Raw genomic sequence first — 24693 nt, 5'->3', positions numbered from 1 at the left:
GGTGTCGCAGAGGTTCCAGCGGTTTGCAGAAGATGTGAGCTTTAATCCTGAGTTTATCTGTCGTTTGGTTGAGTCAAGGCATGTTGTTTCCTCCCTGCCTTTGTCCTCTGCTGTTGAGGTTCAGGATTTGGCTCAGCAGTGTGAGGAACACCAGGGATGGAAAGACAGTGAGCAGCAGGATGAGGTGAGGAGGAGTGCTGGGAAGGCTCAACACGGCATTTGGCTACTGGGAGCATTTTTCCTTCTCCCCGTGGCTCTGGGAACCACCTTCCCATCCTATTGTTCTTATCCATTGCTTCCTCAGTTGCCAGTTTGCAAAATGCCGGCTGTGCTTTTTTGCAGATAAGTTAGCAGTCTCTTAGCCTGACCAACAGCTCTGCCTCCAGTGTCAGAGCCCATTTGCAATGCGTAAGCATCGCTGTGGCTCAGGTATCACTCCAGGGCTATAAAGTGCCCAGGGCGCTCTGACTGGTACTACTGCTGCTTGGACTTCTTAACAGCCTCCCTCAGGGCAGGGCAGAGCCTGCCCTGAGCCATCCCGATTTGCTATTTATAGTGCAGTTGTTCCATTCTTCTGTGGACGAGCTCTGCTTTCAGCCCTGTTTGGACACTGAGGGCATCAGTGCCAGGAATAGCTCTGGGCAAGGAAGATGCGAGTGGCTGCTCGAGCACAGCTCCCAGTTTGGGCCAGTCTCTAGTGGAAGAGGCCAGGCTGTGTCTGTGCTTCTCACCCTTCGCTCACCCAGTGCCCTGCTGTCCTTCCTTCAGGCAAGTGCCCTCTGGAGGGCTCAAACCGAGCTCTGAACAGAGCCTGCGGTGCAGGAAACATCAGCACTGACCTCAGCGCTGCTGCCTGGGCAGAGCTACTCCATCCCTTCGGCGTGTGATGCTCGCAGCTTGTCTGGAGAGCAGAACCGAGCAGATAATTAATTGCTTGATTTAGTGCCCAAAATGAAAAGCTGGAGGGAAAAAAAAAAAAAAGAAAAAAAAAAAACCACACACACAACGCAGTTTGAGGTACCTTTTTATCTTTTAAATGTAACACAGCTCGATTTCAGGCAAAACAATGCAAAATGAGACTTTTTGCCTGGAAAACAAAGCGTTTTGTTCTTGTCCAAAACTTGTCGTGAAGCAGCAGATAGCTCTGAGCTGTCTGGAAACGGCAGTTTTCAATCAATAACTACTCAGCTGAAAACACTCACCCTGCTCTGCGGGTGCCGAGGCACTGGAGGCATCTGGGGGCCTGGCTCAGAGCCCTGCCCCTGGCGTTTTCTTGGGGCTGGCAAGGAGGATGGTATCATGTCTGTTGTGGGCTTTTCCAAGCAGAGTGCTGGTCCTGGGTGGCTGGGGTCACTTTGTCTCCTTTTTGCTGTAATTAACCTGGTGTTTTGCACGAGATGGCGCAGACTCCACAAACATCTGTAGGGGTTAAATCTGGTCAGATGTTGTTCGTGCTCTGCGTTGTCCCGCTGGGGAGCAGCTCCTGGTGCAGGTTGTTCAAGTGTTTCAGGGAGGAGGGAGATTTTGTGGGGGGAAATCTGCCAGCCTCTACCTTGGTGAGCAGGAAGAAGGCTGCACACACATGGGCACTGCGAGCTGGAAACTTGAGGCATGGCTGTTTGGCACAGTGACGTTCCTATCCCTTTGCTGTGTGGGACGTGAGTGGTGTGTGCTCCGGCTGTGCTGACGGCAGAGCGGAGCTGGAAGGGGGCTTGCTGCAGGCAGACTTGGACAGAAGCAGGAGCTGCCAACTGCTGACCCTGCTGTTACCTCTCAGCTCTGACCACAGGAACTGCGTCTGCCGCAAGCCCGCAGCAGCAGAAGTGTCAGGAAATGGCCGGGGTGAGCAGGTTGCAGTGCCTGGGGCACGTCCGGAGACCAGGACACGGTGAACCTCCTGCATTCAGAGCTGGCCATTAGCTGCAGCACAGTCGTCAGCAGAAATGCAGATACTAGAAACCTAATCCCAACAGAGGGAAGGAATCTGGAGACCAGCCCAAATGCTGCTCCTCTTCTGTGTCAAGAGGCAGGCAGGGTCCTTCTGTCCCTTGTAGTGCTCCTGCACAGAACCCAGGCTTGGTCCCTCCTGTGCCTAGCACGTGGAGGTGTGATCCAGGCCACTCTGTCCTGCTGATTCCCCTGCGAGGGGAAATTAATTTGTCCTGTGATGGACAAATGCAGCACCCTGCTGCCCCAGTGTCCCCACAAGCGTGGTTGAGGGCTATTGTGCTTAGCTAGAGCGGGCTGCATCTCGCAGGGCCTCGTGATCAGCATCTCTGCCAAGAGGAGTCGCTCCCTGATGCCTTCCTGGGCTTTCAGATGCAGAGAGGTAAGCAGTGAGGCGTGTGCCCGTGTCAGACCCAGTCTGGACTTGCTATTTTCCTCGTGCTCTGGGAGAGGAAAGGAAACAGTCTGGTGATGAAGGTTCCTGCTCTGACCAAGCTGGGAGCTTCAATTAACACCCTTCAGTGACCGTCGGCTCCCGTTCCCTGCGTGGTACGCTTTTCTCAGGAGAGCGTAGCTTTTTCTGTGTGACCTTTGTGGAGTAAAAAGCTGAACTTGTGCAGCTGCAGAACTGAGTAATGATAATCTCATGGGCCTGGGAAGAACTTCATGCACAGGAGTGAGCCACAACTGAGGCACAGCTGGCTGCTGACCCAGGGAAATGTTCATCTTAGTTGCAATTTTCTCTGCAGCTCGGTGGTGGCGGAGGGATGACGACACTTTCTTGTTTTACAGCCCGTGTTGTGGTGTCTCACTCCGTGGCTTGATCCCATTTCTAGAATATGGGGGCTGCTTTGCCACAGCTTCTCTTTTCCAGTGAAAACGGAGGTGAAATTCTCACTGAAGTGTTGCTTATCATAAGACTGGGGGAAGGAGGGGTGGAGGGGTAATCCGGAGCATGGGTTTTTAATCCTGCTTTCCTAGCCAAATTCCTTTCCGCCTCTGTAAATTCCTGCAGCTGCTCTGCTCTGAACTGCTTGTGTGGTATCCCCAGGCTGGTGCAGCCCTCTTCGGGCAGAGTCACTTGGGTGACAGGGCAGGGAGATGACCCCTAGCTGCATGTCACTGTGTCAGCTGTGTGCTGCTGCACATGGCTTACAGGTGACCTGCTGAACGAGGGACCAGCCTGTCCCCTCCCATCTACTCAGAAAAGCAAAAGATCATCCCCTGTTGCCTCTCTTTGAAGCGTGGTGCCTCTTCTCCGCTCCTTGCTGGGGCCAGCCTGGCCACCTCTTCATTTGTAGTGCCTGGGGGGGGGGGAATGGGATGGTGGAGCAAGCCTGGGGCTGCCCCATGACCTGTGCCAGCTCTCCATAAACACTCACAGCTCAGCAGCTGCCGAGCCAAAATGAGGGGATGCTTTGGGAGCTCCCCATCGCCCAGATATTGCCCTGGAGCCACTGCAGATGGGGGAGTCCAGGTGGGAGGAGTGTGCCTGCTGGCAGCCTCTTCCAACAAGAGACCGGCCTCGAGGACACAGAGCCTCTAATCCCATGTGCCACGGTCCCCGTCCCTGCTGAAGCAGGAGCTGCCCTGCTCCTGGGAGAAGCATGGGGGAGGGAAGGAGGGAGGGAGGGAGGCCAACCTGCTGCGGACAGCACTTCTGCCCCGCATCCTTGTGCAGGGCTTGGAAATAGAGAGCGGCAGTATTGGGAAACCTCTCATCTTACCGCTGGCAGCGCTCGTCTGGCGCGAGCAAGGAGACAGCAGGGAGGGCAGGGGGCTGAGCGCGTGGGCTGGAGCGAGGGAAGAGCTGGATGGGGAAAGCAGGAGTGCTGCGGGGAGGCCAGCGCATGTCCCACGCTGTGAGCAATGCCCCCTGCACGGTGCCACGGCCACCAATCTGCGGGAGCCTCATCCAGCCCTGCTCTCCCCTTGCTGTGTGTTTAATGTTGCCCGGGGGAGGAGAGGCCGTGTAATTGCCTTCCTGCTGGCCATCTCCTCCCCACGGCTGTACCTACGTGATGGAAAGCACGGGGCTGGGACAGGACGGGTCCCCCTGACAGCCTGCTTTGGGCCCCGCTGGCTCGGAGCGGGGCAGCCCGGGGGTTTCCTCGCGCTGCGGGGCTGGGCAGGGCAGAAAGGCGCTGTGAAGGTGCGACTGCCTGTTCCGACAGGGGCTCTGCAAGGACAGGCAAGAGCCGCCCGAGCGGGAGGTAAACGCATCTCCTGGGGCAGTGATTTCTGCTGCCTGGGTGGAGACCCAGCCCGCCCCAGCCCTGCAGCTCGGGGGCTGCTCCGTCTCTGCGAGGCAGGCCCGTGCTTGCTGCCGCAGCTCGCCCTTTGCTGGCGGGGTGGGGGGCAATTTGCGCTTCATCTCCGCTGCTATGCAGGCGGCTGCATCCCGATCCCTCCGTGCTGGCGGTGGGGGCTGCCTCCCACTGCACCCTGCCTGCTCCGGGCATCCTCCTGGGCTCCTGGCAGGGCAGGGGCTCCTCCCTGTGCTCTGTCCCTTGGCTTTCCCCAGCCCGGGGGCCAGGCGCGGGGGAGCTGCAGGTAGAGGCAATCTCTGCATAGTTCGCATTCCCAGCCCCGGCCTCCCACTCCTCCTGCTGCCATCCCTTCTGTGGGACTCTGTGCTCCTTGGGGAGCCCCGCTTCCCCAGCCTGGGGGGGGCTGGAGCAAGCCTGCCCTGCTCCTGGCTGCAGGTGGGCAGCTCTTCCATCCTTTGTGCACCTACAGCAGTGTTCACAGCTTGTCCTCATCATTCAGGCCACAGGTGGGATCTCCTCTCTCTCAGTAGCTAGGAGAGGTGCAGGGCAGCACCCCATCCTTGCCACCTGCCCTGGGAGGGCAGGAGGCAGGTGCTGGATGGGGTAATTAATCCTAACGCTGCCCTTACCGCAGCAAAGGAGGGGTACGTGAGGCCCCGGAGCTGGGAGTTGAGGGCAGATTCGTCCTGACTCACTTTGGGCAACTCCGTGCCCCTGGCGCTGGGGGCTCTTGAGTAGCAAGCGAATTTAATCTCGTCTTGTTTGTTCTTTCTTCCTCCGAAAGGGGGGCCAGCGCAGGGCGTGCGGGGGGGAGCTCGGGTTTGAGAGCGGGGAGGAGGGGGGGGGGAAGTGTCAGATCTGAAAGGGAGGAGTAAAAAGAGGATTGGGAAAGGCAGACCCAGGAGGGAGCTGCAGCAGCGGGCTGCGAGCCGGCTCAGGAGGCGCTGGGAGGAGGAGAAGGGGAAGGCAGGTAAGGAAATCACTGCCTGGGGGGCAAGCGAGAGGCCAGGTGAGGAGGGCTGGGGGTGCTACGGAGGGGATGGAGTCCTTGGGTGCCTCCCTGGGGTCTCTGCCACTGGTCCTGCTGCTGCTCCTGGTCCCCTTCTGTCCCCTAAAGCTGCCGTCCCGGTAGCGTGCTCACATGCAGGGGGTGCTGCTCCCCACGGGGAGGGCCCATGGGGCTGCAGGGAGGCCAAAGGGGCCAGCGAGAGCGGCTGGGGTGTTGCTGTGTGCCCCCAGCCTGTCCCTCCTTTGTTGGCACTCAAGTCCCATTCCCATCGATTGGCTTCTCAGCCCTTTTTCCCCTTGTCCAGGGGCTGCCTAGGCTGGCCCGGGTGGCGGTGCCCTCTCAGCCCTGCCTCGGCCCCAAGCCCCAGCGGCCCCACAGCCATCTGCACATCAATGGGCTATGGGGTTTACGCCAGGGGGAGCAGACCCTAATCCGCCCCATTCATCGGGAGGCAGCGCGGGCTTTTGTGGGGGCTTTTGTGGCGCCACCAGATGCAGGGCCGAGGGCAGGGGCTGGGGCTCCTGCTGGGGCAGGCAGGGGAGGCTGGCTGCTCACCCATGGGTTTTTTGCTTCATGGGGCCCTCGTCTGCCCTGCACAGCTGGGTCTTGGGCTCAGGCAGGGCTTTCTGAGGCTTTCTGCCCCCGTGTTTGGGTTGTTTCTCCTCAGGAGGTGGTAGACAGCATGGGTTTCCACCGCTTGCTTCCCACATGAAAAGGACAACTTGGGCAAGGAGGACGGGGAGCCCTGTGTGGCCAGGGCACAGGTGTCTCCAGCTGTGTGTGTGGGGACAGTTCGCTTCCCCCAGCCCAGTCAGCAGGCTGGGATATGGGGACAAAGCAGGCAGCGCGGTGCCATCCTGAGGCCAGCAGGGCAGGGGGCAGGCAGGGCGCTGGGGGTCCCGTGGGCAGCAGATCCCGGGGGGATCCCTCCTGTTTTGCAGCCCCTGGCTGTGTTCGAGCTTCCCCCTTCTCAAACATGGAGTTTTCTGTGGGCTGTCTCACACCCGCGCTGCCGCGGCCTCCTCCCCATGCAGGCCCCAGCTTCCAGTCGCTCCTGCAGGGCCGGTGGCCATGCCCACGGTGTGGTGAGGGCACTGTGCCCAGGTCCCCGCTGCCCCCACAGCTCCTGCAGCCCCTGGGCCGCGTGTCCCTTTTAACCAGCACTCTGGGAAACGAGTTTCACCAAACTGCTCGGGATTTTCCCAAAAGCTTAGCCGGGGCAGGTAGCTGTGCTCAGCCCGGTGAGCAGGGAGGGAGGCATTTGACCCACTAGGGACTTGGGGAAGGGACAAGGGACGCTGCCGGAGTTCCCCTACACCCTCTGGCAGGAGGGCTGGGAAGGCAGCCAGCGTCCCGAGCTCAGTCTCCTCTCTTATCTCCTCACGGGCCGGGCAGCACGGTTCGCCCAGCCCAGCCACGTCCTTGAGGCCGGTGTCTCAAGAGCAGTCCCGGCCCCTTCAGCCTGCGGAGGTGGTGGGGGAGGGCTCTGCTCTCCCTCTCAAGGGCAGGCAGCATTAACCAGCCCCGGCCGCCCAGCGCAGCAGGGCAGGACGGCATCTCCTCCCCCGGGAGCTCTTGTGCTCTCCCCTCAGCCCGTGGGATGGCGAGGAGTGAATTCACTCCTTCCCTCCTCCCCTGCCTGCAGTTCCCCCCTCTGAGGGCCATGGGGGTGGTGGGGCAGGTCTGGGGGCGTCCAGGTTCCCCAGCACGGGGAGGAGGGTGCCGGCTGTGGGAGGGTGTCCCCGGAGAGCTGAGGGGCGTCCATCCCCTCACAGCCCCTGTGGTCAGCCCAGGACAAGGACTGGGGGACACTGAGGCACCCACATGAGGGCTGTGGGGCTGTCGGTGACTCCTCTCTCTGCTTCCCTGCCCCTCGCAGGCTCTAGGATGCCGGGGCCAGCCGGGCTGGGCCTGCCCACCTGATCCTCAGCGCCCCGCTCCTGCCGGCCCACCATGTTGCGCTCCTGGCGTGTGAAGCTGAAGCTGCTGCTCGCCACGGTGATCCTGGCCGTCCTCCTCTCCTGGCTCTACCTCTTCATGGGCAGCCTCGAATGTGAGTGGGCCCCCTGCCTTCTTCGGCTCAAGGGAAGCACGGGGCGGGCAGGGGATGCCAAGGCCTTGGGAGGGTCGCTCTGTGGCCATGCAAGTTGCTGTGGGTGTACATGGCCTCTAGGTTCCCAGGGACATCCTTGGGGTCTGGGGGAGCAGAGCTGTGACGTTGTCTGGACACGTGGTGTGTCCTAGGACCTCTCTGTTCAGGTTGGGACTTGGTCCCGCCATCCCTCCCAGTCCCTCCTTGGCTTAGCACCACCTCATCGACTTCCCCTTGCCACGTCCAATGCACGTCCCACTCTGTGTCCCCGCAGATGGCCGCTTTCTCCTGCTGTCGCCATGCCTGGGCGAGCAGCCGAGCCGCGATGTGGAGCGGGAGGCGCTGGCCTTGCAGGTGCGCCGGGTGGAGGAGGAGAACCAGCAGCTCCGCCGGCAGCTCGGACGGGTGCAGGCAGATGGCAGCGACGGCAGCCCACCATGGGGGGCCTCTGCCGAGGATGGGTCCCCCCCCGGGGGCGAGAGGAGCAACCACACGGCCTGTCCCAAGCAGCGGGTGGTGCACAAGTGTGAGGTGGGTGCCCGCGGCAGCATGGTGCCACAGCAGATGGGGAATGTCCAGCAGGAGGCCAGAGCCCTGGTTGAGCTCGGGAGGATCTGAAAGTCCTGTGCAGGGGGGTCCGGTCTCAAAAGCACTGTGTTTGTCTCTGGGCAGCTCCTGCACGTTGCCATTGTGTGTGCCGGACACAACGCCAGCCGAGATGTGGTCACCCTGGTGAAATCCATCCTCTTCCACAGGTAACGGGGGTGTGCTGGGCACAGATGTGTTGCAGATGAGCAGTTCTGGAGGAGAGTCCTCCCTCTGCCTCCCGTGTCATTGCTGGGGCTTAAAGGGACAGAAGGGTGGTTTGTTTCCCCCCCAGGGGTGGCTTTTCTCCATGGGCCCTGGTTTCTGTCCCTTGGCAGGGGTGGGAGAGATGGGGACCATGTCTGCTTCTTCCTGCTGTGGTGCTGAGTGCTGCTGCATTGCCCTTGGCAGGAAAAACCCCCTCCACTTCCACTTCATCACGGACTCGGTGGCCCACCAGATCCTGCAGACGCTCTTCCAGTCCTGGATGGTGCCCTCTGTCCACGTCAGCTTCTACAACGCCGATGACTTGAAGGCAGGCACTTGATCCCCTCTGCACTCTCCCCCCTTTCTTTCCCAGCCAGGCACTTGGAGGGTCCCAGGGGAACAGCAGGAGCAGCTGGGAGGAGGGGGGTACTTAACTCTTTTTCTACTGGTCCCACAACCCTGCTGGTTGCTCAGAGGCTCTGCCCCTCTGCTGGCCTCCTCTGCACGAGAACACAGCCATTGTGCCTGGGCAAGGAAGGGCACGGCCATGCCCAGCCCTGAGACCGTGTCACCTTGCAGCCAGAGGTGTCGTGGATCCCCAACAAGCACTACTCCGGCATCTATGGGTTGATGAAGCTGACGCTTACCAAGGCGCTGCCCTCCAACCTCTCCAAAGTCATCGTCTTGGACACCGACATCACCTTCGCCACCGACATTGCTGAGCTCTGGGCTGTCTTTGGGAAGTTCTCTGGTGAGGACAGGGTGCCCTCGGGACCTGCTGGAGCTCTGGCCCATCATGGTGGTGGTGCTCATCAGCCACAGCACCAGTGCAATGGGTTTGCTTGGGCTCTCCAAACTTGCAGCGGGGCAGGCCACATGTGTGTCCCTCTTTTTCCTCAGACAAGCAGGTGATCGGGCTGGTGGAGAACCAAAGCGACTGGTACTTGGGCAACCTCTGGAAGAACCACAGACCATGGCCAGCCCTGGGACGAGGCTTCAACACGGGTGAGCAGGGACTGCTGGGGTTGGCCCTGCACCTTGATGGGTCAGCATGTGGTGTAGGGAGACTGGGGAAGGCTGAGGTGAGGCAGGAGAGTCTGATGGGCACGAGGGGCTGCTAGAGTGTCCTGGAGGTTGTGTGGGGGGATGCACAGAAGCGGCATGCCCCAAAACCTGGAGGCACGCAGACCGCTGTGCTCTGTCAGTGACCCACTGCCCTCTGTCCTGGCACCCAGGGGTGATCCTGCTCTTGCTGGACCGCCTGCGTCGCCTGGGCTGGGAGCAGATGTGGCGGCTGACGGCAGAGCGGGAACTCATGAGCATGCTCTCCACCTCGCTGGCTGATCAGGTAATGGCTCCTCCTCCGGGGTGGTCGGCTGTGCTGCGTTCCCTTAGCACTGCTGGCACCTGGGGACCGTGCTGGCTCCTTCATCCTCCTGTGCACTCGCCTTGCCCTCTCCTAGGACATCTTTAATGCGGTGATCAAGCAGAACCCAGCCCTGGTGTACCGGCTCCCATGCTTCTGGAACGTGCAGCTGTCTGATCACACCCGCTCAGAGCAGTGCTACACCGAGGTCTCGGATCTCAAGGTGGGTAGGTTGTGCTGCCTTTGAGATGGGGGCAGAACTGCAGGTTCTCCTGTTAGGGGCCCTGTGCTCTTCCTACTAGGAGACACGGTGCAGGGCCTGAGGGACAGAATATGAGAGCTGGAGCTCGGGGGGAGTCAGCATGGTGTCTGCGGTCCTGAGAAACTTTGGGTGCTGCTGCCTTCACCTCCACGGGGTGACGTGCTGCTGTCCCCAGGTAATCCACTGGAACTCGCCCAAGAAGCTGCGGGTGAAGAACAAGCACGTGGAGTTCTTCCGCAACCTCTACCTGACCTTCCTGGAGTACGACGGGAACCTGCTGCGCAGGGAGCTCTTCGGCTGTGCCAGCCTCCCCAGCCCGCCCAGCAACCAGGTGAGGCTGGTGGAGGCTCTGCCCCTGACCTGGAGCACGAGGCAGGCAGAGACCCCGAGCAGCTGGCCCTGCACACCCTGGGTCTCCTGCTCTACCTCACCTTTGTGGTGTTGCAGCTGCAGCAGGCGCTGGAGGAGCTGGACGAGGACGATCCCTGCTACGATTTCCGCCGGCAGCACCTCACGCAGCACCGCATCCACCTCTTCTTCCTGCAGTACGAGTTCCTGGCCCTCCCCAACCCCACCGATGTCACCCTTGTGGCCCAGCTCTCCATGGACAGGTACCTGCCAGTGGGGTTGGGGTCGGTTGGGTTCCCCCATGCACTGCCTCTGGGGTGACTCCACGACTCCAAAGCTACCTGAGATCTCTAACATGGGCTCCTCACGCTGGAGCACTGCAGCAAGGAGCAGCACCCTGTGTTGGGGAATAGGAATTCCCTCCATTTTCCCCCGAAGCAGTCTCGGCTGGCACACGGCTTGCTGACAGGCACCCCGTTCTGGGTCTGACCGAGCTCCTGCTCACACAGCGCCCTCTCCTTCGCAGGCTGCAGATGTTGGAGGCCATCTGCAAGCACTGGGCAGGCCCCATCAGCCTGGCGCTGTACATGTCGGACGCGGAGGCCCAGCAGTTCCTGCGCTACGCCCAGGCCTCGGAGGTGCTGAGCGCCCGCCGCAACGTCGCCTACCACATCGTCTACAAGGAGGGGCAGTTCTACCCCATCAACCTCCTGCGCAACGTGGCCTTGGCCAACACGCAGACGCCATACGTCTTCCTGACGGACATTGACTTCCTGCCGATGTATGGCCTCTACGATTACCTCAGGTACGGGGCTCGCGGGAGGTGCCCTGGGCAGTTCTTCACGTGCAGAAATGGTTGGGTTTGTCTTCAGCCGTGTGATCCTGCTCTTGCTTCTGTCGGACAAGGGTGGATGAGGAAGGAGCAGTGGCTGTGAGAGGTGCCTCGTTCCTCATGTTCCTGTACCGCAGCACTGCAGGGTGTCTAAATTCATTAATACGCTTCTGGAGCCACGGAGGGGCTGAGGAAGGGGGCTGTGGCCACAGGTCTTTGCGGTGGAGACCTCACACCCTTTCTACCACCACAGGAACTCCATCCAGCAGCTGGAGCTGCCCCACAGGAAGGCAGCTCTCATCGTGCCGGCATTTGAGACCCTGCACTACCGCCTAACCTTCCCCAAATCCAAAGCAGAACTGCTCTCCATGCTGGACATGGGCTCCCTCTACACCTTCAGGTAGGCCTGGAGCTGCCCCACCATCCAAGGGACTGTCACATCCAGCAGAAGCCAGTTTTGTACCCGTGTGCCTCGGGGCTGTGGCGCAGCCAGGTCAGAGGATCTCTCGTTTCAGGGAGCTGCCGCTTTTCCTGGTGTCTCACTTCCCTCTCTCCTCACAGGTACCACGTGTGGCCAAAAGGCCATGCCCCGACGGACTACGCCAAGTGGCGGACAGCCACGGTGCCGTACCGCGTGGCGTGGCAGCCAGACTTCGAGCCTTACGTTGTAGTGAGGCGAGACTGCCCCAAGTACGACCAGCGCTTCGTGGGCTTCGGCTGGAACAAGGTGTCCCACATCATGGAGCTGGATGCGCAGGTGGGTGAGGGCGGAGGTGCTGGTGGGCAGCGAGGTGTCGGCAGCGGAGCCGACGGTGACGCTTGCCGCTGTGCCCCCAGGAGTACGAGCTGCTGGTCCTGCCCAACGCCTTCATGATCCATATGCCCCACGCCCCCAGCTTCGACATCTCCAAGTTCCGCCTGAGCGCGGGGTACCGGGGCTGCCTGCAGACGCTGCGGGAGGAGTTCCACCAGGACCTGTCGCGGCGATACGGGGCGGCCGCGCTCAAATATCTCACCGCCGAGCGGAGCCTGTGACACATGGGGACAGCGGGCGCGGGGCGCGAGCAGCCAGTGGGAGAAGGGAGGGCGCAGGGCCTCCCTCCTGCCCCAGCCCACCTCATAGCCCTGCCCATGGAGCCGAGCTGGCAGCAACGGGATGCCCGTAGATATGGGAGGATGCCATCTATGAGAACGGGCGGTGCCTGCGGGTCAAGCTGCTGCAGCGTGGCCAAGGGTTTGTCCAGAGCAGCAGCTTTCCTGTGTTATAGGGAGCCGCCACCGTGCCAGGGACTGCAGGGCCTGGTCCCCCCATCCCTCGTTTTAGCAGATGTGGAGTGACAGCCTTCATGGCTCACCTCAGGCTGGGGCCTGGCTCCTCAAGAGGCCCGCGAGCTGCGCCTTTCCCTGCTCTGCCTCCGCTCTGCTGTCCCAGTTCCCAACCCTCCACCCTCCCCCTGGAGCTTCGGTGAGGGGAGCTTCTGCCTTGGGAGGTGGGGGCCGGAGACCAGCAGGTGCTTCAAGCGAAAACAGGCTGAGCTGTGGGACAAACCCTGCAGCCATCGGGAGGGGTGGTATCGCATCGCAGTGGAGGAATCACTTGCGTGGAGGAATTCCTGGCAGGGACCACCCTGCGCCTCCCCGCTCTCGGCAGCGCAGAGGCTGCCGTCGACAATCAGGGATGTGGCTGACACTGGAGGAGACCGTAGCTGAGCGCTGTGGCTGGATCCCCGCGCTGGGAGCAGCTTGGCTAGGCACTGCTCCACGGCTCTCACACACTGGAGCACAGAGGATGCATCGCTTTCCTCACGCTATTTAAATTATTTAATACTTTTCTCCCAAGAATTAAATGATTAGGGTGTCGTGGGTGTTTTTAAATCCTTTCTTCCTTCTGGATGATTTTGCTGGTGGCACTGAAGGATCTCCAGGCCAGCTGCTGCTGCAGCCTCTGCTGTTCTCTTCTTAGCATTAGTCTGGGCTGCAGGAGCCAGATTGTGCAGGTGTGAAGATTTCCGTCCGTGGGGGGAGCGGCCAGGAGGAGCCAAATCACATTGTCTGGAAAGGGCACAAGCGCCTCTTGCTTATTCTCTCTTTTTAATTTAATTTTTAAATTAAAGCTTTTTTATTCTTTTTCATATCCTTGTTGGAAGCGCATTGTTATTTTTTTTTTTTTCTGCTGCGAGCCTGCAAGTGTGCCCTGGAGGGAAGGCAGCGGGAGCAGAGCACCGCAGTGGTAGCTGGAGCTTGGGCTGGGGTAAAGCACTGCTGGCCAGCGCTCTGCCTGGTACATTTGAAGCCAATTCCCTTTGTGGCTGGCACAGCAGGAGGGCTGGGGAGCAGGGATGACAACAGGCAGAAGCAATGCCAGTGTCACCAAGCATGGGGTGAGCCAGCCCCTGCCAGTGCCAATGGGCTGGCTATGGGCATTGCTGCGGGGCGGCAGCCTGGGTGGCGGGGTGGCCCCCTTTTGGGGCAGTCTGTGACTTCATGGCATAGCTGTGCCCCCAGTTTCATCACATCCTAGTAGCAGAGATGTTTCCTTGTTCTGGCAGTGCTATAGCTTGTCTCTAAGAGCTGTGGCTGCTGTGTCGTGGCCCACAGGACCTCCCTGTCCTGCACCCACCCTGGCAGCCTGGCTGAGGCCACGCCGCAGGCAGGGGGACTGCAGGGCCCTCCCTGGCTGCACGCCTCTAGCTTTATGAAGCTGTTGGGAACAAAACCTGGCTCTGAGCAGCCAGCCTTACATCTGCAGGGGGAGAGGAAGGCGGTGGCATGCCAGAAGCAAGTTGCTGAGGCTTTATTTGGGAAAGATGCTGCTAAATGTGGCGAAGCAAGGCACAGCTCCAGCGGGCTGCTCCCTAGCAGGCAGCTTTTGTTTAATACAGCCAAAGCTCGCTCTTATCGCCGTACTTCTGTACTTCGCAACCTCAGGGGTTCAGGTCACAGCTAGAGAGCTGCTCACCCATCCCTGTTCGGCCTGCTCCCTGCTAAGACGTGAGGGAGCAGCGAGGTGTTTCCCTGAGGGCTCGGTGGCAGCGGCAGTGCTGGCGCTGTGCCTAGCTCGGCTGCGGGCCCTGCGAGAAGGCACAGCTCTGCCTGCAACCACCGTGCTGAGGTAACACGGCCTGGCCCAAAGCACGCACAAAAAAGAGTTTTGAGTTCCTGGAGTGAATGGAGCAAGGCTTTGGTCAAAATGTGCCCTCTGCTGGAGGACAGCAGCCAGAGGAGACATTGATCGAGAGGCCAGGGAGCTTTTCTTAACCCTACACAGCTCCTTCAAGAGCTAAAATTCATTTCTGCTGAAGGCAGCGCCCTTCAGCCTGCCAAAACCACCTCGAGTGGGAGCCGCAGCTGCAGAGCTGCCCTTTGAGGCCCTCCCTCTGTGGGCAACGCTGTCCCCGGGGCAGCTCGCGGGACCTCCTGTCCCCTCCTGCGAAACACAGCTAAGGAGACAAAAGATTTTATTGTGTTTTATTTAGTAAAATGTTAAAATAAATAAATACAAATTGATCAGATGCTCTGTACCCCCTCCCCCCAAAAAACTTTAATTTGCTAAAATCTAAACACATTTGTACCAAAACTGAAACCACAAGGGACTTGAAGGCAGCAAAGAGACTGCAGATCACTATGAGCATCAGGCTAAAAAAAATAGAGATATTTAAAAAAACCCAAACCAGCTCACGAGTCGGTGTTCTCAGTAAGTGTTTCTGTGAGGACAGCGTGACCGCTCAGAGAGGGTATTTTACACCAAGGCCTGCAATGATATGAGACTGTGAAGGAGCCGGGGACAGTGTGGGGACAGAGCCTGCCTGGCACCGGTGTCCCCGAGGAGAGCTTCTGGCCAGGGCTCATGCAGGAGCAGCGCACAGTGGCTGCCCACCCAGCCACGCTCAGGTGCCCTCACCCGCGAGCTTGGGATGTGACACGGGTGGCCTCGGGCACCCCCTGCTCCTTGCCAGGGAGCGGAGGCTCCCAGGTGCCGGGTGAGTGCGGTGAAGGCAGCGCCTGAAGGAAGACCCGCGGAGCAGAACTGGGGGCTGCCAGCAAAGAGCGTCCGGAGACCCTCGGGAAGTGGTGGGGCTGGGACACGGAGCCTTGCGGCCCCAAGCTCCGGGTCAGCCCCCAGCCTGGGCTCCCTGCCTGCAGCCAGGAGGACAACGCGTGGCACTGGGGCGGCGTGGTGGCAGCGACAAGGTGCTGGCACGACCACGGGGACGTGCAGCCCTCACCGGGGCCTGGCTATGCTCTGATATAAGCACAGCTCCCTGCACAGCCTGCCTGCGCTGCAGAAGACACGGTGGGTGCTTGCAGATGAGAGCCGGCCAGCCCCCAGAAGACCAAATGCTGCACCAGCCCTCCAGGCGAGCTCCAGCACTGCTCTGTACCACGGCCGCACTGCTGGCGGTGCAGCAAAGCTGCTTCCTTCCTCTGCACGAGTTACCTCGCTCTGCGGAGCCTGAACAGGTTAGCACTAGCCTGCTCTTTCCCCCGGTCACCTTGCTTAATGCTCGTTTCATGCAGTTTGCAGCAGTGCTCCTGTACTTTTGCTCCTGTCTTTGGGCCTGCCGCAGGTGGCCAACAGCCCGGCTCGCTACGAGCAGCATCGGGGGGCAGGGAGGGCTGGAGAGAAGCAGCCATGGGGACACGACAGCCTCTTGGTCTGGTGGGGCTGAGCCTGGGAGCTGCCTGAGCCGCAGGGATGAGGTGGTGGCAAAAAAAAAACCCTTACAGAGCCCTGGCTGCCCGTCAGATGTGGCATCGGTGGTGACTCAGAGTCAAGGTACCTTCTGGAAGGGAGCACTGCCGGGTGAGACACCGCTCCTGGCTCTAGAGCCAACCACCGTTGTGATGCCAGTGATAATTAAAGGAAGAAGTGCATGAGACTATGATTAGAAATTACACGTTAGCCCAGGACAAGCAGGAACACGCCAGCACTGAGCCCTGCTGTACCTACTCTTCAGCAGTGCCTGTTCCAGCGCTCACAGCCCAGGAGAGGCAGCTCTCAGCAGCGTCAGCATTGCCATCGGCTGCTTTATGGTGGGGAAAACGAGTCACGGAGGGATCCTTCCTTCTTTTAAGTAAGTGCCCTCCCCTCCTCAATTTTGGTATGCCCAGCCTGCAGGGCCTAGGTCTAGACCAAGAACAAGGGAACCCTCGGTGCCGAGGACCCAAAACCCAGGGTGACCATGGGTGACCTGCGCAGCGCTCCGCTTCACCTCCCGCCCCAGCGACGTGCACTTCTGCTTGCTTGGATCCCACAGGGCAAAGAACAGAGCCAGAGGGCTTCCTGCCCTCCTGACAGCTGGTGTGAGGAGCTCTGACTGGAGAGACCCCGTGGGCTGCTGCTTCAGGTCACCCTGGTGCACATGGCTCTGCAGGGTCAGCTCCTGCAGGCTTACCTTACACCCACGGCATGCCCCTGTCCCGCTGCACTGCGCCGCTCCTCCACAAGTGTCCTGAAAGAAGCCAGATCCTAAGGAAACGGAGTGGGTTTGGCACAGAACCGCCCGCTGCAGCAGGTCAGAGAGCAGGAGCCTGGTGCAGATCCCCCGGGAGGCAGCTGAGAGGTGCCTGACACACAGGTCATGCCCGGCATCGTCCCCTCCTCGCACGCCAGACCCAGCACCTCTGGAGGCTGCAGCTGGCTCCAACCAGGCTGACCACAACGGTTGGACTAGGAAAGTGCAATCACGCTGGCAGTCCCCGGAATATTTCCAGCCAGGGGGAAAATTTTCACTTGGTTTGGTCCAGACTGGAGCAGGCTCTGACTGCTTGATCTGCCTTGTCCCACGGTGTAGCGCAGAAGTCAGACAGGGCTGTGGTCAGGACGGGACGGCTTGGGCTGTAGAACCAGAGCTGGGGGTGTAGTGCCTGCTCCTTCCTGCACCTGCAGCCAGTAACTCCCACTACAATTAGTCCTTTTGGAGCACAGATCAACCCGAGTCAGAAACCAAGCTAGGAGAAGAGCCTTTTTCTCCTAATCTTTCTGCTGAATTTGCAAACCCTGTAGGTGTCTCCTCAGAACAGAGCCCTCTCTCGCTCCTCCTGGACCTTTCCTACCCTCACCTTCCCTGCTTCTCATCTGTCCCCATGCCTTCTCTGCTCTGCCTTACCCCGTCTGCTCTTCCTTCCCTTTGCTCCTCCTGCCTCCTCTCCTCCTTTCCTCTGCAGGCCTGCACACCTCCTTCTGCCACTGCTTCTAGGCAGAGGCCTCCTTTCTCTCCTTGGTCCCCGCGGCACCCACGGCTGGCACAGGGAGAGGAGAAGCCCCGAGTTACTGTTCTCGTGCAGTAAGCTCCAGGACAGCGATTTTCACCACACAGAGGCTCTTGGCTAGCCTGTTTTCTGCTCACTCGTCGCACAGCTGAGAAATACTGACAGACAGACCCTCACACAGGTAAGGTTGTGGTTTCTTGAGACAAACCCACATCTTAAATTAACCTCCAGGAGAGGTGTTTTCTTTCTATGGGTCTGTAATTACCAAGCTTACCAGCGCATGGTATAAATAATTTTCTTTATTGGCAAGTTTCAACTATGTGCTCAGCCTATACAAGACACAATGATGCAGAAAGTTCTTGTCCCAGATGAAAGATAAACATTGGGAAATGGGAGCTAAAGGCAAAGGATAACGAGCGTCATATTTTCAAGTATTACATTCCATTCTGTAGGTGTTACAAACAGGACTGAGGCTTAAAGAAGGATCTGAGTAAGACAGCAATAACCTGGAGCCAAGATGTCTGCAGCTCTCGTGTTTTCCTGATCCCACCTGATTTTTAGGGCGTTCCCTGGCCCAGGTCTGATCACTGAAAACAGGTATCCAGTAATGCGCTGCTGTAAGGCTCGCTCACACGCACTCAGAGACCAGTACCTAGCTGGCTGTTGCAAGGCTTCTTTGGAGACATTTTGCCTTCTGAAGGACAGAAACTACAGAATCCACGTGGTGCTTGGGAATGGCCTTTGCTGAGGTAGTTTGTTGGCCAGGAACGCCTCAGTACCAAATGAATTAGCTGCAGACACAACATCCTCCTCCTTCTCCAGGTTCCTGACTCTTGAGAAGTTTCTACATGCTTGCCAGAAAACTCTGCAGGAGCCCAGCAAGGCTGAACTCGCCCTGGATCTTCAGAATCCCAAAGGAGGACAAATGGAGGTGAAGAAGGGTCAGAACAGTTCTGAAAAGACACAACAAAGTCTGCCCGAAGGGGAATGCTCCACCGGGACGTGTAGTGTCAATATTTCAGTGGTCATCTGAGCAGCTGACAGGGGGAAGCCCCCAGCAAAAGAGTGAATTTTGGTTTGACATCTGAATATGATCTTCTAAAAATACATTTAATTAAAAAAGATGGATTCGTCAGTGGCGGTTCAAAAGCAAAGAGGGCAGGGGCGACCCAGCTGAGAAACAAAAGGAAAGAGAAACGTGCACTGCAAATTCACAAACATTTTTCACTGCATCCACGTGAGGAGGAAACGTCAGAGCTTACTCCCTGTATTGCGGGCTGCCACAGCTTGCTGGGACTAAGAGGGAGATTTCGCTCTGTGCCTCCTGAACGCTGATCGTATTGCTTTGTGGGGCCGCCTCTGCAACAATACAGGGAAGAAGACGATTCGAAGCCAAGGAGGTCAGGATCAGGGACACATTTCTAGACAGCTGGAATACAGATTTGCTTCCTCAAGCCTGGTCGGTTAGGAAGGACAAAACACAATGTGTTTTTTCCCACCAACAAAACAACTAACGCTCTGCCCATAAAATTTTCATCGTAACAATGCTCTTTAACCTCTGGGCAGGCGGCTTTTAATTCATGTTCTCACTGACACAAACTCGCTTGCAACTAAGAACAAAATCCTGGTTTTGCTCACGCAAACCGTTAGTTTATCCTACAAACGTGGTAACTCCTGGCCAGCAATGTCCTCGAAGAACCACCCACGCCACGTACCCTGCCTGCCATCCATGCCTGCAGGTATTGCCTTTACTGTGTTTTGCACAGCACTAAGAACACCACTGGCACTAAACCAAGATAACGAGAATACTAGTGATTAGACTGATTCTTCTAGCCAGATCACACGCTCCTTTTCAAACTTTGCCCACAACATGCCTTTCCAGCTGTTTAAAGAACAGATTGCAAGGAGAAGGGAAAGCTACTTCTGCATTCCTTACTCTATTTCTGAGCAGTCGAAGCAGCAGGATGGCTTCTTAAAGCCCTTAGCACTGGGCTGGGAGCCAGAAACTCCTCTGATATGAGCTTCCTCTGTGGTCTCATCTTCTCCTCCTTTATAACAGAGATTTAAAAGCCACTTATTTCCCACTAATGACAAGCAATGACATAAGAATTAGTTATTACCTTTATGGTGGTTTGGAAATCCAAAATGCCAGTCATTATGACAGCTTCCCAAAGAGCAGAAGTTTTAACACAAACTCAGCCTATCTCAAATGCTATGTGAGGGGAAAAAAATCCAGAAGGCAAGCTTGAGCTTAAAAGTTGTCAGAGTTTAAATTTCTCACTTCTTCATTGAAACCTCTCAGGGCAGGTAGAAAAAAAAGCACATTTTCCTCTGTCTTTAGCAAATGTCAATCCCTCTTCCACCCTATTGTTGCTAATTGGGCAGAAATGGCTCCAGTTTACTTGTGTCTGTGTAGCAGCATCACTGCCAGTGTCAACACAGCCCTGGGAATGCTCTCTGCCTATTGACTGATAATGCTGCAGAGCCAGTAGGGAGAGCGTCCAAGCAGGATCAGGGAGCAAGAAAACTACCCAGCAGCATTAAAAAGTCTAAGTTAAGGTCATTTCTCTGCTAGGTAATGATTAACGAAAGGTGTCCTTTGACAGCCTGGAACACAAAGCTGTAAGAAAAGAGAGATGTAAAAGTCTGTACTCTGATTCAAGAGACAACCAGATGCCTTGGAAAAGCAGTAATAGCTGTTTTAACAGCTCCTGGCTGGGAAACTGTGCCCAAATGTAAATGCAGCTACTGGTGTATTTCACTCCCATCCCTTCTCGAACTGGCAAAGAAACAGAAGGACCCTCAAGCCTTCAGGCAGAGTTTGCTACCCCCAGATAGTGCAGTGCTTCCAAGAGAACTCAGAAAATAACATTAGAGAGAAGAACATGAGAACCATAAAGATACTGTCTCTTACTGGGAATGTACTTCATGCTTCAGAAGAAGATGTAAGAGTTACCCAAGTGATCAACTAGAGAACAACAACCTGGCCAAAAAGGACACTTCTCCTGAGTACCTGGCCACTAACTGCTGGCTCATATTGTAGAGAAAGAAGGCTCATAACCACTTTGTTTTCTCTCCTCGTCCCTTCAAACATATAGTCCTTTGTTTGAATGCTACGGGTCGCTGCCCTGTCGTAATGACTTCCAGTGGTAACTGGGTTGATGCAGGGACATTTTTACTTTGATCAGTTTGATCCTTGCAGCTCTGCTGGTTCCAGAACAGAATTCAAACATCAAAACCGAGAGTCGAGGTTATCACTAGTTTAGCTGGGAAGTGCACGTAAGAGTCGCTTTCCCAAGCCACGGACAAATGTGAGAACTCAGGATATCAGTTCTGAGCTCAGAGCTGAAAATAGTGCACCCTCCTATAGAAGGAAGAAAAATCCTTAAAGGTCAGAAGGGCAACGCAAAGGAAAGGGAAGAGGACAGTGCCAAGAATCCTGCAGAAGCATACTTGGCTGCAGCAGCAGAGGGACTCTCTCAGGCTATGTAGTGTTTGGAGTATTTGATACTAGTTGCACAGAAATGCATCCTTGAAATGCAAAGCCTTCTCTGGTCCACTAAGAAAAGCAGCTGAGCAAGTCTGCCTCGCCACCCAACACATGCTGTCAATGGCACCACACCGGGGACCCTGCCTTGCGTCGTCTGTGTCCAGGCTCAATTCTGCTGCCACTGAAAGCAACGGGAGTTTTGCCAGTGCTTCCAGGGGAAACAGGGTTCGCCCAAACATTTACGTGCTGTAGTAAAACTGGGTAGCTCTGGGACACAACCCGAAGTGACCAGAGTCAGCATTCTAAACTGAGATAAACCCCAAAATAACAGGAGCACAAGGCAAGTTTTGCTACCTAGAGTGAAAAGATTATACGTAAGAGATGAACGTCTTAAATAAGAGGATATATCAGAAGGTGATTCCAGTTCAACAACTCACTGTCTTCGTTCTCAAGCTCTAATCAGTCCATATCACAAAAGTATTAAAGCACACTGCCAATGCTTTTCTCTGGGTTACAAATACATGAAAGAATGGGAGAGATATGGTAACAGCAGAGACAAGCCTGGTGGATCCTCCAAGTGGGGTGAGATCCAACACTGTAGGATTTGGTTCTCAGCAGAGTTTAGCCAGTAGCATGTATGGTATAATCTATGGAAGCTGTCCCACTGGATCTTAAAACACAAACACAGCAGAATGTCATCATAAATAAGCAAAGTCTGTGTTAAAAAATTCTAGGTACACAGCATTTTCTCCAGTTCTGACACCTTTTTAATAGAAATCACTTGTTTAGGAAACAAATAGCACTTTTGTATTTTTTTTTACAATGTTTCTTACCTTGATCTTATTTTAAGTAACACTAGGAAGACCTCAATATCTTTTATTTTCCTTTTTAATTTAAAAAAGTTGTTTGTTTTTTTTTTTTTTTCCCCCAGATACAAAGATTTTGCCCTTGCATAAAAAAACAGTGCCCAAAACGATGACACAAGGACTCACAAAGACTCACTGTATCTCACTGACACTATTACTTCTAATCTATACCATGCAAGGTCCCATCTACCTCTTTAATTAGACTGTCAGCCTGAAAAACAGCTTTTCTATTCCTTATTTAGTTCTTGTTACCAAAAGAAGAGAAAGGAAGTGAAAGAAAAGGACATTTCTCTGTTCAGTTCACACATCTGGGTCATGTGCTACTTTGTTCAGGATACTTTTGTTGTTTATAAATATAGAAAAGGGTTGGAATCTCATTTTCAAGTAATCGATGCACATTTTCTCTTGGGACACCTCCGTCCAACGCTCCAAGCTGACCCTGGATTCTGGCCCTCTATTTTCCCATTCCCAACACAGGCTTTCTGGATGAGTGTGAGGACCCAAACCAATTCTGCAAAGCATGTCTTTTATATGATGTGAAGAAATAGGGTTAACCCAAAGCTGTTGGGACAGTAGATCTTCAGCCTGTACATGTGCTGGTTACTCAGTGAAAAGTCCATCTCCTTTCCTTTTGTACATCTCCTGTCTAAACAATAGTAAATACTGCTTATTTGATAGACTTGTCCCTTCTGGGCACTGGGATTTGATAATTTATATTTCTGTTTTTTTGGTTTAATAGTACTGAGAGTTTAGAAACAGGAAAAGCCCACAGGCTCTTTGGACTTGTTTTTGTTTTCCCCTAGCTAAACAAACTGTTCTGCAAATAAGGATTTGAAACCTGCTCTCCTCCCTCATCCCTGCTCCTCACCCCAAACAAAAATAAAACAAACCTATAGTGGCTGTGGAGGCTGCTGCAGGCACACACTGGTGTAAAATATAGAGAGAGTAAATATATTATTTCACTTGGCATGGTGCTGGCAAAGAACCCCCAGCTGGCACTATTCATGTAACATGATCCAAACTTTGCATGTACACACAGAATAAGAAGGATCAATTGGCAAACTCCGGTGCCGCCTGGCACAAGCATCTTCACGCTCTCTCTGGAACCAAAGAACTAAAGAATTCTGCACTTTCCAGAAGAAATCCGGTTTTGCTTTTCTAGAGTTTCGTTATTTTGCTCCTCCTCCTCGCCGCCACCTCCCTTGGCTCCTTCTGCACTTCACTGTGTTATTTAGTCTCATCGCCCTTGTTACAGTTCACCATGCAGCTCTGGGAAGGGGAGGGGGCTAAGGTGGAGGTGGCAGCATTAGTATTGTTAGTGGAGTCCATGCCATTGGAGATGGCTACTGAATTGACCTCAGAGTTTATGGGTTTTGAAAGGTCGATGCCTTGGATGAGGCGGATCAGCTGTTTTACCTTCTCCAAGGAGCTGTGCATCTCCTTCTGTTTTGCAAGGATGGTGTTCTTCATTTCCATGCATTTCTGCAGCAAAACCGAAAAGCAGTAGTAAGTTCAAGCTTTACCCTCACATGAATGGAAGAAGGCAAGAGAAGGAATACAACGTTTGCAGATCTAAACGTAAGTACTCGGAAAAGACTGCAGCTACAGTGTCACCTATAATTCAGCCTAGAAGAAACTGAGCCTCAGAGCTGCGATCATAGGAGAATTCATATTTGCAGGCTGTGGAATTAAATTGTCAGTACGTAGCTGTCACCCAGCATGGCCCTTTCATCCCAAGGTGCTTGGCAAATCAACACAGACAGCTCCATCCTTTTGTGTTCCTTTTGAAGGGAAACTTCCAAGTATATGTTCTTATTATTTTTCTAGTAGTATTGCATGGCTGAAATTTCTTTAGCTCAGATGTGCAAACTCAGGCATCCTACTGCAGCTGACTGCTGACAGTGTGTGTGCATGCAACTAATGGGATACAGCCTTTGCTTTCACTTATGCTTTAGCAGGAATATCACTTCCTCCTCTCAATAAATAAAGGGACACTTGAAAAGAAAAACAAACCCTTCCTCATTTGAAAATCTTATTTTGAGACCACTTATTTCTCTTGGAAGCAATAGCCAGCTCATCAGATAAGAGTCAGGGTACGGTAACTTTAAAAAATGCCCACAAATGATACTTCAGGAGTGAAAAACTGTTTTTATCTATAGCTGAAACTCTCAAAAAGGAGATGGTAGCTACTTTATGTCTATAACATTCAGGTTCTTACATGGAGACAACAACCTTCTTACATTTTTCAAATCTTTTATCTATGCTGATCTCCAGACACTGTTACTGCTTTCACACACGGCTCTTGGCATCGTAAGAACTCTACAAAATTTAGATCTAATCCACCTTTATTAGACAGTTCCAATGAAAGTATAAGCAATGGCTTGATCATAGCAAATAAACAATTCTCCTTACCTACTACCAATCCCTCCTATTAAGGCTTGCCCCTGCCTGTGTACATCACTAAGAAATGGTCCTAGTGCTCTAGTGCTGCTGACTTTATGCCCAGCTACTGATAACCAGAAGATGACAGTCTCCAAATCCGCTAGCCAGCACCTCTCACCACCTACTTGCTCACAGTTGTTTCACTTGTATCATCAGCATTTAGAGGTCTTTAAGCATGGGACGCTTACTTTTGGCCTAGGAGGTAAAGACACAGAGACCACACAGCGCATCTGCATTTAAAAAAACAAATCTGTACTTACGTATCCAGCCTTACAGGAGTTGCCACATAGATTTCAGTGTTTTTCATTCTGTGATACAGACTCAGCCTATGCTAAGTGAGGGCCTCAAACTTTACACTGGCACCTCAAGAGCCTGATTTGCATATTAAGGTGAGAAGAAAGAGCAAATTAATATGTATGTTCCAATTACTGTGATAAATTAAGGTGGAAACTACAGCTTCTGGATAGAGGTATGATGATGTCCAATTAATAATATGCAGAGGCATGCACAGTCCAGCTGCTGACTGCCAAGCCAACATGTCAGGAGCCCAAGAGCCAGTTGTAATTAAACGGTCACTTTTGTACTAGGAATGTCTGGAAAATGCAGACTCTTACTACACACAGGGACACAACTATTCAAACTTAAGTGAGCTACTGGAAAATTAGAATTTATCTACTGCCCACAGACAATAATGCTGTGGGTCATTTTTGTCACCTGCTGCTGTTATAGGTCACTGCATGTCTACAGTGTATGGTCAGCATGGA

General features: G+C 55.1%; 2 protein-coding genes across 10 annotated transcripts in view; one reads left to right on the top strand and one right to left on the bottom strand.

Moving 5' to 3' along the window:
- Positions 1-7170: 7170 nt before the first annotated feature.
- Positions 7171-13048, top strand: LARGE2 (LARGE xylosyl- and glucuronyltransferase 2). The gene is made up of 14 exons (XM_082760545.1): positions 7171-7279; positions 7593-7849; positions 7991-8073; positions 8315-8438; positions 8690-8861; positions 9011-9115; positions 9346-9458; positions 9574-9699; positions 9914-10069; positions 10186-10349; positions 10613-10891; positions 11172-11318; positions 11480-11675; positions 11756-13048. Exons 1-14 carry the CDS (start codon positions 7180-7182, stop codon positions 11951-11953), a joined length of 2220 nt encoding a protein of 739 aa, XP_082616671.1. The 5' UTR covers positions 7171-7179; the 3' UTR covers positions 11954-13048.
- Positions 13049-14463: 1415 nt separating this feature from the next.
- The window catches only part of PHF21A (PHD finger protein 21A), a 139334-nt gene continuing 129104 nt past the window's right edge, over positions 14464-24693 (bottom strand). For all 9 annotated transcript variants that reach the window (XM_082761952.1, XM_082761954.1, XM_082761947.1 and 6 more), the window contains one exon: positions 14464-22969. In XM_082761952.1, coding sequence (XP_082618078.1) covers positions 22715-22969 — 255 coding nt within the window. In that variant the 3' untranslated portion in view covers positions 14464-22714. The remainder of the gene's footprint in view (positions 22970-24693) is intronic.

The sequence above is a fragment of the Aythya marila genome (assembly GCF_965140915.1).
Source record: "Aythya marila genome assembly, chromosome: 5".
NCBI lineage: Eukaryota > Metazoa > Chordata > Aves > Anseriformes > Anatidae > Aythya > Aythya marila.
This window is presented reverse-complemented; position numbering and strand designations above follow the sequence as displayed.

What these genes read in the sequence shown, in the direction of transcription:
- LARGE2 (XM_082760545.1), top strand. Translation starts at nt 7,180, where the DNA reads ATGTTGCGCTCCTGGCGTGTGAAGCTGAAGCTGCTGCTCGCCACGGTG. An exon ending in TGTCTTTGGGAAGTTCTCTG is followed by an intron (nt 8,862 to 9,010) that starts GTGAGGACAGGG and finishes CTTTTTCCTCAG; the next exon opens with ACAAGCAGGTGATCGGGCTG. An exon ending in CCACCTCGCTGGCTGATCAG is followed by an intron (nt 9,459 to 9,573) that starts GTAATGGCTCCT and finishes GCCCTCTCCTAG; the next exon opens with GACATCTTTAATGCGGTGAT.